Source organism: Danio rerio, chromosome 16, assembly GCF_049306965.1.
Source record: "Danio rerio strain Tuebingen ecotype United States chromosome 16, GRCz12tu, whole genome shotgun sequence".
NCBI lineage: Eukaryota > Metazoa > Chordata > Actinopteri > Cypriniformes > Danionidae > Danio > Danio rerio.
The window spans coordinates 23622402-23637478 of NC_133191.1; the positions used below are offsets into that span (position 1 = coordinate 23622402).

Sequence of the window (15077 nt, forward strand, 5' to 3'; positions counted from 1 at the left end):
AGGGGTCAGAGGAGAATGGCCAAACTGATTTGAGCAGATAGAAAGACAACAGTAACTCAAATAAACACTGGTTACAACCGAGGTCACCATGTACATCCTTTTATGATAAATTCTAGCAGGATAACGCACCATCACATAAAGCACAAATCATCTAAGAATGCTTTCTTGAACATGACAACGAGTTCGCTGTTCTCAAATGACCTCCACAATCACCAGATATCAACAGAGCACCTTTAAGATGTGCTGGAACGGGAGATTTGCATCATTGATGTGCAGCCGACAAATCTGCATCAACTGCGTGATGTTATCATGTCAATATGCCAAAATCTCTTAGGGCAATTTCCAGTACCTTGTTGAAACCATGCCACGATAGATTAAGTCCGTTCTGAATGCAAAAGGGTGTCCAACCCGGTACTAGTAAGGTGTATCTAATAAAGTGGTCGGTGAGTTTATCTTATAGACACTGAAAAAGGATGAATCTTTACAGTGTATGTAACAAACAACTGCTTATCTGCCCTCTAATATTCAGCATTTACATTACAGATTGATTTGGAGTATTACCTGCAGTATGAGGAGAAACAGGAAGTAGGTATTGGCAACTTCTTGGAACTGCTCAAACAGGTTGACTGGTAAGAAGGTAATAATGTTGTACTTTGAGGTCATGATGCAGTTGCTCTGTGGACAGGGAATGAAATAATAGATATTTAATGTACATTAAAGCCAGAATTATTTCATTTAAAAGCATGGAGCTGTGCAGGTTGTGTTTAACTTACAGCGTACTGGAATTTTTCATTGTACTCTCTATCATTGGCTCGGACTCTCCTTTCCTCCTCTGCGAAGAAAACAAACATTCTAAAAACAACCTAATACAAATAACTTATGTACCTCATGTACATGATGTACCATGTAGCATTTGTAATATAAAAACAAATCCCCTTAAAAGAGATTCCCCCAAAGTTTAGACTGACTTTATTGCGTTGAACACAAACAAATATATTTAAAAGAACATCAGTTTTGGTGGCCATTGGCTTCAAATGCATAAACAAAAAATGTGGAGACATTTAACAAATTCATTCATTCATTCATTTTCTTTTCGGCTTAGCCCCTTTATTATTCCGGGGTCGCCACAGCGGAATGAACCTCCAATCCAGCATGTTTTTACCCATCTCTGGGAACATTTAACAAATAATCTCATGACTTTAAAAAGATGATATTTATTCATTTTCCTTCAGCTTAGTCCATTTATTCATCAGGGGTCGTGACAGCAGAATGAACCGCCAACTTATCCAGCATAAATTTTACACAGCGGATGCCCTTCCAGCTGCAACCCAGTACTGGGAAACACCCATACACTCTCACATTGACACACATACACTACTGCATGTCTTTGGACTGTGGGGGAAACCGGAGCACCTGGAGGAAACACACGTGAACATGGGGAGAATATGCAAACTCCACACAGAAATGTCAACTGCTTCAGCCGGGACTTGAAAAAGCAACCTTCTTGCTGTGAGTCACTATGTCGCCCCATTTGAGATGATATACTAGCATAACTAACAATAAAAAAGGGATAGGGAGCATGAGACATCATTTATACAAATAGATTGGTCACCACAGTAGGCCGACGTGGTGGCGCAGTAGGTAGTGCTATCACCTCACAGCAAGAAAGGTCGCTGGTTGAGCTTTGGCTGGATCAGTTGGCATTTCGATGTGGAGTTTGCATGTTCTCCCTGCATTCACATGGGTTTCCTCTGGGTGCTCCGGTTTCCCCCACAAGTCTGAAGACATCCGGTACCGGTGAATTAGGTAAGTAAAATGTTTCATAATGTATGTGTGTGAATGAGTGTGTGTGGATGTTTCCCAGTGATGTCTCCCAGGGTTGCGACTGCAAGGGCATCCGCTGCTTAAAATTAAGCTAGATAAATTGGCGGTTCATTCTGCTGTGTCAACCCCAGATTAATAAAGGGACTAAGCTAAAAAGAAAATGAATGAAGAATGGTCATCACAGTGTCCACATGTTAACCCTATTGAGAATTTCTGGTATGTGCTGGAGAAGACTGCACAGGGCCTTAAAAACTAATGCAACTGGTCTGGACAGCAATAAACTCGTGACAATGCACATGTACAGTATACTGCATGCCATAATCAAACATATTCATGATGAATAATACGATTAAGAAAAATACTCAGTGAGTAGGGTCACTAATTATAATTTACAATAAACAACTGTTTTCCTACTGTTATTTAGTTAGTTAGTGCACTGTACATGAGCGCCAGAAAAAAAGATAAACAGGAAGCCATAGATAGCAATCTATGATAGGCAATACAGTATATACTAATTGTTTGCAAAAGAAAAAAATCTGAATCAGACTGAGAACACAGTGTCACATGCACAGAAGTCACATGCTCACATCATCCAGTGAAGGTGACATACAGTAACTTTAATTTTCTTCATTAAACAAACTATATGACTTTTATCTATGATGTTTCAATGTGAAACAAACAACAGCTATCATCAAGCTGTTGCTAACTCTAGCATAACGCAACCAAGAAGGAAGTAATGGCTAAATGGAGGGTGACAGATTATTTTTTGCACTGAGGCTGAAAACAGGACTGTGACAGAATAGGCTGTGGTTTCTGTATCATATATTCATAAACTTGCTGTTTTCACTTCTGTTGAAAGCAAGACTCACAGTTTCAGCAGATCACACAGTGCTCTTTTAACACCTCAACGTTTCCAGCCAGACTGATAAATAACATACAAATAGCACACAAAGGTGAAAAGAAACACAGCCTTTATATTAGAAAAGCTCTTTGTTTAGACTTCATGACATTCTGCTGACTATAGCAACCTTGTAAATGCATAAACTCTAACTCTCACTAGAGTCTTGGTTCAATACACTGTTAGGGTTATTAGAAAAAGTTCCTAGCAGTCAGTAGCATATCAGGCCCCATTTACACCAGCTATTACAATGTGTTTTCAAATGAACTCTAAAAGGCAATTAAAAGTGGACAATGCTAAATACAGATATAAAAGGTATCTTTTAGATAGGTCGAAAAGAGAAATGCATTATATTGTAGTGTAAATGGGATTGCTTTCATGATATAGACACTCACAAGGTTGGATGTGGTCAAACAGCCTCAAAAGACCACCTACTGACCTCATTCTGAAACATTACAGAACATGTAGATGAAGCCACCAACACAAGGTATTTATTCATCCCTGTGTTGTATGAAAAAACATGCATTTTCAGCTAAACTGCCATGCACATACAGTGCTCAGCATATATAAAAACACCTCTCACAAATCTATCTTTTGAATTTATATTTTTATAATATACAATATTATATTTGTGCATATACATTAGATTAGTCAGCTGAAGCTAAATCTAACAAAATATATTACAATAATGGTATAAAAACTAGCAAACCCAAATTTATTTTTATAGAAAAATATTAAATACAAATTTTAAATAGATGGGGAAAAAAACAAAAAAAATTAAAAATTTTGTGGGTTGTCATTTTTTGTGATATTTTGCTTGAATTTACAGTGCATCCAGAAAGTCTTCATAATGCTTCACTTTTTCCTTATTTTTTTACGTTACAGCCTTGTTCCAAAACGGATTAAATTAATTTATTTCCTCAAAATTCTACACACAATACCCCATAATGACAATGTGAAAAACATCACATGTACATACAGTACGTATTCACAACCTTTGCCGTGAAGCTCTACATTGAGCTCAGGTACATTCTGTTTCCACTGATCATTCTTGAGATGTTTTAGCAGCTAAATTGGAGTTCACTTGTGATAAATTTAGTTGATTGGAAATGATTTGAAAAGGCAAATACACCTGTCTATATAAGGTCCCAAAGTTAATAGTGCATGTCAAAGCACAAACCAAGCATGAAGACAAAGGAATTGCCTGTTGACCTCCGAGACAAGATTGCCTCGAGGCATAAGACTGAGGAAGGTTACAGAAAAATTTTTGCTGCTCTGAAAGTTCCAATGAGCTCAGTGGCCTCCATCATCCGTAAGTGGAAGATGTTTGGAACGACCAGTACTCTTCCTAGAGCTGACCAGCTGTCTTGTTTTGTGTTTAACTTTATTTGTTGCACGGGGCGTGCAGTAATTAAATAAGGAGACGGACAGTGAGTACCAACAACTTCCAGCTTTTTTTCCACAACGTGTTGCCGTATTACAGGTTAACCATCACTAGTAAACTCTTCTACTAGTCGTAAATTAGTGTCGCAAATATTCAGTGCTTACATGAATATTACATCTCCCTTTTTTTCAAAAAAACAACAAAAGAAAATGACACATTGCATCACTGAAGTGTATATCTAAATTATTAAACATTACTTTAGCATAAACATAAAGGGTGCTGGATTAAACAGAATTGCAACAGAAGGCACTTAATATAAGAACAAAGTGTCCATTTCTTTCTGACAGCCCATACCAGATTTTAGATTTCGTTCTCTCACAGGGGCAGCGATCCGCCTACACCCCAGACGAATTTCAAATTACAAATCAAGGATTTCTCTTGGTCGCACTGCTCGACCGGATCTGGTATGATATTGTATGGGCTGCACCTCTCTGACTTTTAAAGGCTGTGCTGGTATTTCAGCATGTACAGGAAACATTGGCGATGTATTGCTGTTTTGATTTTCTTCAATGTTTGTAGAACCACAAGGCTCCACAGCTTCCTTCTTTGTACAGAGAAGGTGACGTCGGTTTCTCCGATACACCTGACCATCTGAAGTGCGAACATGATAGGATCTTTCTGTGTTGGCTGGATGAACAACAACAGCAGGCTTCCAGAGGCCATGTTCCTGTATGCGAACAGGTTGTCCCATGCGAAGTTGTGACAGCTGATGCGCTGAACGATCATAATACTTTTTCTGATGCTGTTGCTGCTTTGCCCTTTTACAGCGAGCCTCTGTGACTTTGACAATTTCAGGTAGGAGCTGCTTGTTTGTGGTTGGCAGTATGGATCGCAGTCTGCGACTCATAAGGAGCTGAGCAGGTGACTTAAAGCTGTCAACAGGTGTATTCCTATACTCTAACAAACTGAGATAGGGATCTTTCCTGTCCATCATGGCTTTTGTCAACATCGATTTTGTGATCTGCACAGTCTTCTCAGCCAAACCGTTGCTCTGGGGGTAATAGGGGCTAGTGGTGGTATGTGTGAAACCCCATGTCTTTGCAAAGTCTTCGAACTCCTTGCTTCGATATTGTGGACCATTGTCGGAGACAAATTTCTCTGGGATACCATGTCTCGCGAAGATCACTTTCAGTTTGCTGATTACAGTGGCGGTCGTTGTGTTGGTGAGTTTGTCCACTTCAAAGAACCGGCTGTAGTAGTCTACTGTAATCATGTATTCTTCATGATTCCATGTGAAAAGATCTGAAGCTACGACTTGCCATGGTCTGGTTGGTATTTCATGAGAAATCATGGGCTCCTTAGTGTTTGAACGACGTTGCTCCAGGCAAGTATCGCACGTTTCGACCATGTGTTCTATTTGCTTACACATTCCTGGCCAAAATAACACATCTCGTGCTCTTTGCTTTGACTTTTCGACACCCATGTGACCAACATGAATACGTGTGAGCATTTCTTGTCTGAGTGAGGTTGGTATGACTATTTTCTCACCTTTGAGAATGATTCCATTAGTCAATGAGAGTTCGTCTCGGAAGTTCCAGAAATCACTGACCTCTGCCGGGCACTTCTTCCTCTCTCCAGGCCATCCATTCAGAATCACTTGCTGCAGCCGAATGAGCTGGCTGTCTGATTCAGTCTCAACACGGATCTGTTGCAGTTTTGTGTCACTGACTGGTAAGCTTTTATATACCATGTGAACTTGCATGTCCATTCCTTCACTGAGATTGTCGTGCTCTGTCTCTATGGATTTTCTAGAGAGGGTGTCTGCCACTGGAATCTCCTTTCCAGGTCGGTGTATGATGGTGATGTCATATTTCTGGAGCTGTAGAATCATTCTTTGGAGTCGCGGCGGAGCTGCAGCCAGAGGTTTTTTCATCACTGATTCAAGCGGCTTGTGATCAGACTCTACTATGACTTCACGGCCATAAACATACTGATGAAAACGCTTGCAGCCAAATAGGACCGCATATAGCTCCTTTTCTATTTGAGCGTAGCTCACTTCACATTCAGTCAGTGACCTTGATGCATAGCTGAGCGGCTTTCCGTCCTGAAGTAGGACTGCTCCAAGGCCATACTTTGATGCGTCCACTTGAAGGTGCAGTTTTTTCTGCGGGTCATAATATGCTAGAACTGGTCCAGGTTCTTTAGTTATGAGGTCTTTCATTTTTTTGAATGTATCATCATGCTGAGAATCCCATATGAACTCGCTGGACTGTTTAAGCAGTTGACGAAGTGGTGCATTGATGTCCGATAAACAGGGAGCAAACTTCGACAAGTAATTTATCATGCCCAGGACTGTTTCGAGCTCTGCTTTGCTCTTTGGTGGCTCCATGTTTTTGATCGCTGAGACCTTTTCGGGGTCCGGCTTGATTCCTTCAGCAGATAAGCAGTGACCAAAGTAGCGAACCTCGGTAGCACTCACAATGCTTTTCTCAGGGTTGAGTTTTACACCTTTCTCACGAGACCTTTGCAACATCGCATGCAAGTTGTCGTCATGCTCCTTTTTGGTTTGTCCGTACACCAGGATATCGTCAACGATTGCAACGACACCCCTTAAACCTTCGTACGTCTCATCAATTTTGCGTTGAAATTCATCCTGTGCGGAAATGATGCCAAATGGGAGACGTCGAAATCTGTACCTTCCAAATGGAGTGTTAAATGTCGTGAGCTTGGATGACTCCTCTGTCAGTTTGATTGCCCAGTACCCTGAACGGGCATCCAACACACTAAAGTATTTTGCACCCATTAATTTGGGTGTGATGTCTTCAATCGTCGGTAAAGGGTAGTGAGGACGTTTGATCGCTTTGTTGAGGTCACGGGGGTCTAAGCATATTCTAAGTTTGCGGGTTCGCGGTTTTTCCACAACTACGAGTGCATTTACCCAGTCAGTGGGCTCTGTTACCCTTATTATGACCCCTTGTCTCTCCATATTTTGCAGCTCTTCTTTCAGTCTGCCACATAGGGCCAGAGGTACCCTTCTTGGGGGATACACGACTGGAGTTGCGTCGGATTTCAGATGGATTGTGCATTCCCCTGGGAATAATCCAATGCCATCAAATACATCAGCATATTCCTCCAAAATGCATTTGTCCTCTTTTAATGCATTTACTGAGAGCACTAGCTTTATTAAGTCCAGGTCGAGGCATGCTTTTAGACCTAACACGGGCGGTGCTTGTGTGTTGACTATGTAAAAGTTCATTAGAGTTTCTCTGTCCTTATATCTGCATGGCAGTGCACATGTCCCTTTTACTGTGAGCACTTGACCACCATATCCAGTGAGACTGTGTTTAGTCGGTGAGAGTTTGCACTGAGCTTTAATTTTATCAAATGTGTGGAATGACATTTACCTGCGCTCCAGTGTCCAACTTGAAACTAACTTCAGTTTCCTCTACCCCTAGTAGTATGTCTGCAAATGCTTGTTCCATGTCACCTGGTTTTTGTGAGACTGAATCCACGAAAAACTCTGCAGGTGGGTCTTCTTCACAATGTGAAACCTCTCTGCTCACTGCATACATGTTCTTTTTGCAAACAGAACGACATACTTTGGCGAAATGGTTACGTTTTCCACATTTGCCACACTGTTTACCTTTAGCAGGGCATTTCTCTGATGGACCGTGAGCCTGGTTGCCACAGTAACCGCAACTTCTGCCGCGCTCCGTGACGTCATTGCTGCTGCGATGTGAAGCTTTCACTTCAGCTTTCTTTGCTCTCTTCTGTGACTCTCTCTGTGCTGTGACAGCGTGCAGCACTTGATCGCGGGGATTGTATGAGCTGTTTGCGAACGTTTTGAGCTGAGCTTGTGCAACTTCGTGCGATCTGGCTATGTCCATAGCCTTGTCTAGCGTTAACTCCGAACCAACGCTGAGCAGCTTCTCTCGCACTCGAGGAGAGTGAATGCCAAACACGATGCGATCTCTGACCATTTCCTCACTGTCTGCATAAGCACAGTCTTTCACTAATAGTCTTAGCTCGGTTACAAATTGCTCAAAACTTTCATTTGCTCCTTGTATTCGCTCATGAAATTTATATCTGGCAAAGATTATGTTCGTTTTGGGCATCACATATGCTTCATACTTGTCGTAGTATGTTTGCAGTACCTTTGCTTCGTCTGCCGTCAGCGCCCAGGTGTTGAATATATCTCTTCCTTTTTCTCCTATCCATAGGAGCAAATAGCTGCACTTTTCGTCTTCTCCCCTTTTTGTCAGTGGACCTGCGAACATGAGCTCTGCATGCTGTCTGAATTTCCTCCATGCGTCGGGTAAATTAGACGATTCCCAGTTCATGTGCGGCGATGGTACTCCTGCTAAATCCATTTTTTAAATTTACTTTTCTTCTGACACCATGTCTTGTTTTGTGTTTAACTTTATTTGTTGCACGGGGCGTGCAGTAATTAAATAAGGAGACGGACAGTGAGTACCAACAACTTCCAGCTTTTTTTCCACAACGTGTTGCCGTATTACAGGTTAACCATCACTAGTAAACTCTTCTACTAGTCGTAAATTAGTGTCGCAAATATTCAGTGCTTACATGAATATTACACCAGCCATCTAAGCTGAGTGATCGGGGTAGAAGGGCCTTAGTCAGGGAGGTGATCAATAACGCGATGATCACTCTGTCTGAGCTCCAGCTTTCTTCTGTGGAGAGTGGAGAACCTTACAGAAGGACAACCATCTGGTCAGCAATCCACCAATCAGGCCTGTATGGTAGAGTGGCTAGACGGAAGTCACTCCCTGCCCGGAATTTGCCAAAAGGCATCTGAAGTACTCTTAGACCATAAGAAACTAAATTCTCTGGTCCAATGAGACAAAAATGTATCCCTTTGGAGGCGATACGTTAAGAGAAAACCAGGCACCGCTCATCACCAGGCTAATACCATCCCTACAGTCAAGCATGGTGGTGGCAGCATTATGCTGAGGGATGTTTTTCAGTAGCAGGAACTGGAAGACTAGACAGGATAGAGGACAAGATGAATGAAGTGCTTTTGACCCCAGACTGGGGCAACGGTTCATCTTCCAGCAGGACAATGACCCAAAGCATACAGCCAAAAATCAATGGAGTGGCTTCACAACAACTCGGTGAATATCTTTAAGTGGCCCAGCCAGAGCCCAGACCTAAATCTTATTGAACATGTTTGGAGAGATCTGAAAATGGCTGTACGTTGGCACTTCCCATCCAACCTGATAGAGGTTGAGAGATACTGCAAAGAAGAGTGAGCAAAAATTCCCAAAGACAGGTGTGCCAAGCTTGTGGCATCATGTTCAAAATGACTTGTGGCTATAATTGCTGCCAAAGGTGCATCAACAAAGTATTGAGCCAAGGCTGTGAATACTTATGTACATGTGATTTTTACGTTTTTTTTATTTTTAATAAATTTGCAACAATTTAAAAAAATATTTTTTCACATTGTCATTATGGGGTATTGTGTGTAGAATTTTGAGGAAATAAATGAATTTAATCCATTTTGGAATAAAGCTGTAACAAAAAAAATGTGGAAAAAATTAACCGCTATGAATACTTTCCGGATGCATTGTAACTGCATTATCTTTCAATTTCTAAATATGTTTGGTGACTAAAATATTATTTTAACAAATAAATCTGTTTAATAAATCTGCTTTGCCTAAATGCACCAAAATACATTGCCTATATTTACTGAGAAATTGATAAAAATATTTATTTTCAAAATGGGGTGTACTCAATTATGCTAAGCACTGTACCTCTCAGGACTCATATGCATACAGTATGAGCTAAAGTGAGCAAGAAGCAGTTCTGTTTTATCATACTAATTATTTAGCGTCCTGTTTAAACCTATGTCGAATAAATCACATAACCACATAACCACATAATCACATAATTAAGTATATTAAAGCTCCTTTGATATATTCCTGTTTTCTATAATATCGAACCATACTGTAAATCGACGTTGTGTTATGTCATGGCCATACTATTTCTGTAGATTTGAACATTCTTCTAAACATTTAGAATCATTTCAGTACACAAGTAAGCAAAATATACACTAACAACAACACTGATGTTTTTTAGATATTTTACTGAAACAATCTTACATAGTATGCCTTTAAAGCAGGTGTTTAGTTAATTAAAATACAAAAGGGTAAATAAAAATAAAAATGTTGTTGCTCTCAAATGCAGTTTTAGGACCAACAAAAAATGCTCTCCTAATAATACAAAATGGTGTCCTGATAAACAAAATGGTGTCCTAATAAATGTTGTTCTTGAGACAAACAGCGGCAGTGTGCCAATTTTTCTTTGTTTATCATTGAAAAGTTTCTTACAGTCAAAAGAAAATCTAAAGGAGACTGTCAAAACAAAAATTGACCTGCTCTTTATTTTTAGGCACTCATCTAGTTGACAGAAATTGTAGAAAGCAGCTGTGTCTGATTCACTTCGCTATGCATCTGTCACATCCTGAGCTCACAGCTGCACAGTGTTTTGTGCTGTAATGGTCACTCTGTGTGACAGACGGTCTATGAGTGTGTGTTTGTGTCTATGCAAGTGCGCGCACGTGTGTTTTTCATCACATCATATTACCTACGGTATGAGTGACTCTGCATCTCCAAGGAAGAGATATGTTTCAACTGAAAAGATCTTAGACTGCACTCAAAACAATGACGTTTGCTATTTGTTCAAACTACGTATAAAAAATAAGCTGAAACCACTCAATTCTTGAGTTTTTTGGAACAACTTAATTGTTTTATGTTCAATCAACTTAAATTTGTAAAAATCCAATAAGTTAACACACAAAGTAAAATTGATTGTGACACGTTTTTTTTTTGTTTTGTTTTTTACAGTGGCATGTATTTCTAAACACTCTAGTTTTTGCTGGCTTTTATGCTTGTGATGGAACAAGAAATTGTTAAACAAAATATCTTCATCAAACATCAGACAACAGTGATGGAAACTCTATTATCTCTCATCTCTTCTTACAGCCCATGTAGCTTATGCAGATAAAGATAAGCTCAACCCATTGGTCTGATTTCGCCCCGTGTTACTGTAATATTGATGAAAATCATCTTCGAATATAAAAAGACTGACCTCATTACTTTTTGGCTGTGACTGAGAGAAAGAGATCTGCTGAAAGGCTGATCTGCAACATTTAGGTTTGCATCAAAAGGTCAAACCCATAAACCCATTGCACGGAAACAGACATAGCCAGTCTTTAGCTGGTTTCCTCCTGCTCTGAGCCTGACACACCTGCTCTGGTCAGATGGCTCAGTCACAGAGACGCTCATTCTCTGTGGTTTCCTGTGTTAAGGCAGCTACTTTTGCTCATATTTCTCTGTTATAATAGACGATTTAAATGAATTGCCCACATAAAGCACACATATACACAAACACGCACACACTTAAGGTGCTTCATGCTGCCTTAAAAAGTCATCTCTGCTCTGACAGAATGTTTTTTTTTTTTAATTTAGCTCATCAAGCGAGCTCAACCTTTTAAAGTGCACATTTATTTTGTAAAGTACTTTAAAATTGAATTCATTTAGAGCTCTTCATACTCTTGGAAATTTGTCTTTTTATTCACAATAATGTCTTTATAAAACCTGTATGGCTTTCTTTTTCCTGTGAAAGAAAAGAGACTACATAAAAACAATAATAAAAAATCAATGTCTGATGTTGTTTTGACTCCAGCATTCATCAGAATTATTTCATTTGCATTTTTCAAAGTAAAAAACCCGCCAATTGTACAGGTTTGGACATGAGAGAGAGTAACAACTAGGGCTAACAATATATTGTTTGAACATCGATACCGCAATGTGCATATCAACAATAGTCACACCTAAGAAATTTGGGGAAAGTATCTAATTGTCTTTTCTTTTTTTTTCTTTTTTTTTTTTGACAGATATTGCGATTGCGATTTGATTGACGATTTAATTCAAGTTTCAAGCTGATTTTAATTTAATTCAAGCTTCAGCTCAATAATTTAAACTGTGGCAACATTCCGGCAACAGCTCTAAAATGACCTGTTTTATTCATTGTCTTTGACTTTGAAACTAAAATATTCCAATATTACTGACATGCTGTTTATCATTGATATTAAATGGTCTATTAATGCTTCTGAAGCAGCAACTGAACTAAAATGTGCTAACTCAATTTGCTAGTTATAAAGTCCCGCTCAGATCATATAATTTTGACACTACTTCCTTGATGTAGGATGTTGTGGGGAGTCGTAAACAACAAATGGACGTCGTGACACAAGATTCAATCATTTCTTCTTGTGTAATGTGGCATTGTTCAACGACAATCGATACCATGTCAGCGATGCCTCATGACACCATCCCAAAAAGTCTAGCATGTTTAAATTTTTTGAAGCATTTCACCTGTTATTAGTTACTTTTGTTTACATTTATACATATATATTTTATATTGCAGCCTCTTGCGATTAACTAATCGCAACATTTTTAATTGCGATTTTGATTAATCACACAGCACTAGCCACATTGCAGAATTAAAGATATTATTGTATAAAATTGTTTATACAATGATGACCATGTTATTTTACGTTTGATTGTTCAATTTCTATATTTGACTGCCCAGAAAACCATAAAGTAATGTTAATGTCTCTTTTATCTTTTTTTTTAATCGTATTTTTGTTTGTATTTTATCATATTTTATTCAGATGCACATCATAGAAAAAGACTTGATCATCCTGTCGATCGAAACGAATGAGATCTTTCCGAATAAAGCTATTTAAATCATCTGCTGAAATTGTATTTAAATCGCAAAATATATCGCAGCAAAACAAAAAAAACATCGCAATGTCAGATTTTTTTTAATATTGTACAGCCCTAATGACAACATTTTTCATTTTGGATTGAACAATGACAGCAAATTATAAACCTCTCTGCTCGAAATACTATAAAGCATTTAAAGCAACAGATGACAAAACTGATGACAAGTTTGTCATGCATGCTGATGACAGTAGATATGATAGTTTCATTTATAGTTATCAGCAGGCCTTTACACCTACTTACTGTATTCTTAACACAACTTATTCAAACAGTCTTCGATAACATCAACAGGACATTCCTGGCTTGAAAATGAGTCAGTAAGTTTATATCAGCCTAAGTTTGTTCTGATGGCTTTGATTTTTTATTTTTATTTTTTGCTCCTAGTTATGTAATAATTGGTTTACTACTTCACAAACTTGAAAAATGTTCCACCTATATTATGTATCTCTAATGGCTCATTTTGACTGAGCAGTACAGTTTGGTTCAGTACAATATGTTACGCAAATTTTCCATGTCCACTGTCAGAAGTTGTTTATTGTACCAAAATAGCAAACAGTATATCATACTACCCTTATGGGACCCTTTTGTAAGCGTACCTACAGCACAACAACGGGATACCTAAAGGGTGGAGCTAGACTCACTGCAGAATGCTGATTAGAATCATTACTTGCATGTGGTACAAAAGGAATGACAAGACAAGAAGCAGCATTTTTAAATACACCGCTAAAATATTGCATCGTAATAATAAAAGGACAAAGCACAACAATAAACCATGGTCACCCTCAGCTCAAACAATGGATGTTGTCTTCTTGTGACAAACAGGCACATGTCAAGAAGCAATAAGTTATCTGTATGTCTCCCAATGTTTATGGGGCTATTCACACGTTGCATTTAAAAACATATGGGGCACGAGGCATGCTGCTTCCTCTCTCTCTCTCTGCATGATTCCATGCTTCTACATTTGAAAAAACTAGACTGTGTAAAAGATATGTGAAAGAATTCTAGTCTTCTTCGTCAATCGCTACTTTCAAGCATATCAATCGGTGTTAATTGCAACTTTTTGACATACATTACACTACACCTACCAATAAAAGGTACTATTGGCAGTGTAAACACAAGCCTGACCAGGGTTAACCGTAATGAGAAGGGTTGGGTTTAAGGTTAACCATGATCAATCATATTGTACTGTACTATACACTCAAAAAAAATATATTTGCTGCTTGTTCACTTATTTAAAATGAGCTGATTCAACAAAATATTTAAGAGTTTTTGGAAAAAACTTATTAAATATTTTTTGTTCAATCCATTTAAGTTTAATGGATTTGTGTTGGGACAACATGAATGAATTGTATAGAACCCAACAGTTTTTATAGTGTACTGAACCATACCATCAATATATGTGTTCTTTATTACTTTTTCTACTTGTTCAAGCTACTTATTTAAAATAAGTTAAAACATTACAGTTCTAACGGTTTTTTTATGTTCGACAAAAAGCTAATAAAAATAATAAATAATAATAAAAAAACACTAATAAATTAGTAAAAAAAATGTTTTTCTTGAAACAACATTTCCTATCATTTGACCTGTAAAACTAGAATATGTCATAGATATTTAAAAAAAATTATATGCATAATATCATGGAGGTAATCCAAAAGCTTAGTCGTGGTCAGGCAAACAGGGATGGCTGACATGACGTAACATTTTGACACTGTGTCGAGATCCCGAAGTGCAAGTGTTTCGAAACACTGCACCGACGCATGATCTAAAACACCCAGGTCACATGACTAAGGTGTTTCAAAACACACCAGTTCAGGTTTTGAAACACCAGGTCATGTGACTAAAGCGATTCAAAGCATTGGTCATTTCAGAAATGTTTTGAAACCTGTTGAATCTGCGTTTGACTGACAGGGTCGGAAATAAACCTCTATCTCATGTAGCCAGGTAGACCGTGCATGTGCACAGAGTAACTGTGCTACAAATGGCTTGAGTTCGAATCCTAACTTGTACAACTCTGAAATTATGACTTGAATAATGTCACTTTTTTATGAGCAAAACTAAATGTATTTAATTACAAAGTGTAAATTTTTGATGTAAGACCAATGGTAAAACAAAATATGTTGTAATGTAATGTAATGTAATGCGTATTTATATAGCGCATTTATTGTGT

General features: G+C 38.5%; 1 protein-coding gene across 3 annotated transcripts in view; it reads right to left on the minus strand.

Moving 5' to 3' along the window:
* atp8b2 (ATPase phospholipid transporting 8B2) overlaps positions 1 to 15077 on the minus strand; it is a 90148-nt gene that overhangs the window by 54066 nt on the left and 21005 nt on the right. For 2 of the 3 annotated variants that reach the window (XM_021466905.3, XM_021466904.2), the window contains 2 exons: positions 774 to 832; positions 562 to 675 (listed from right to left, as the gene is read on the minus strand). In XM_021466905.3, the coding sequence (XP_021322580.1) occupies positions 562 to 675; positions 774 to 832 (173 nt within the window). Of the gene's footprint in view, positions 1 to 87; positions 676 to 773; positions 833 to 15077 lie in introns of all 3 variants that reach the window. The other variant, XM_073925465.1, reaches the window with a different exon arrangement.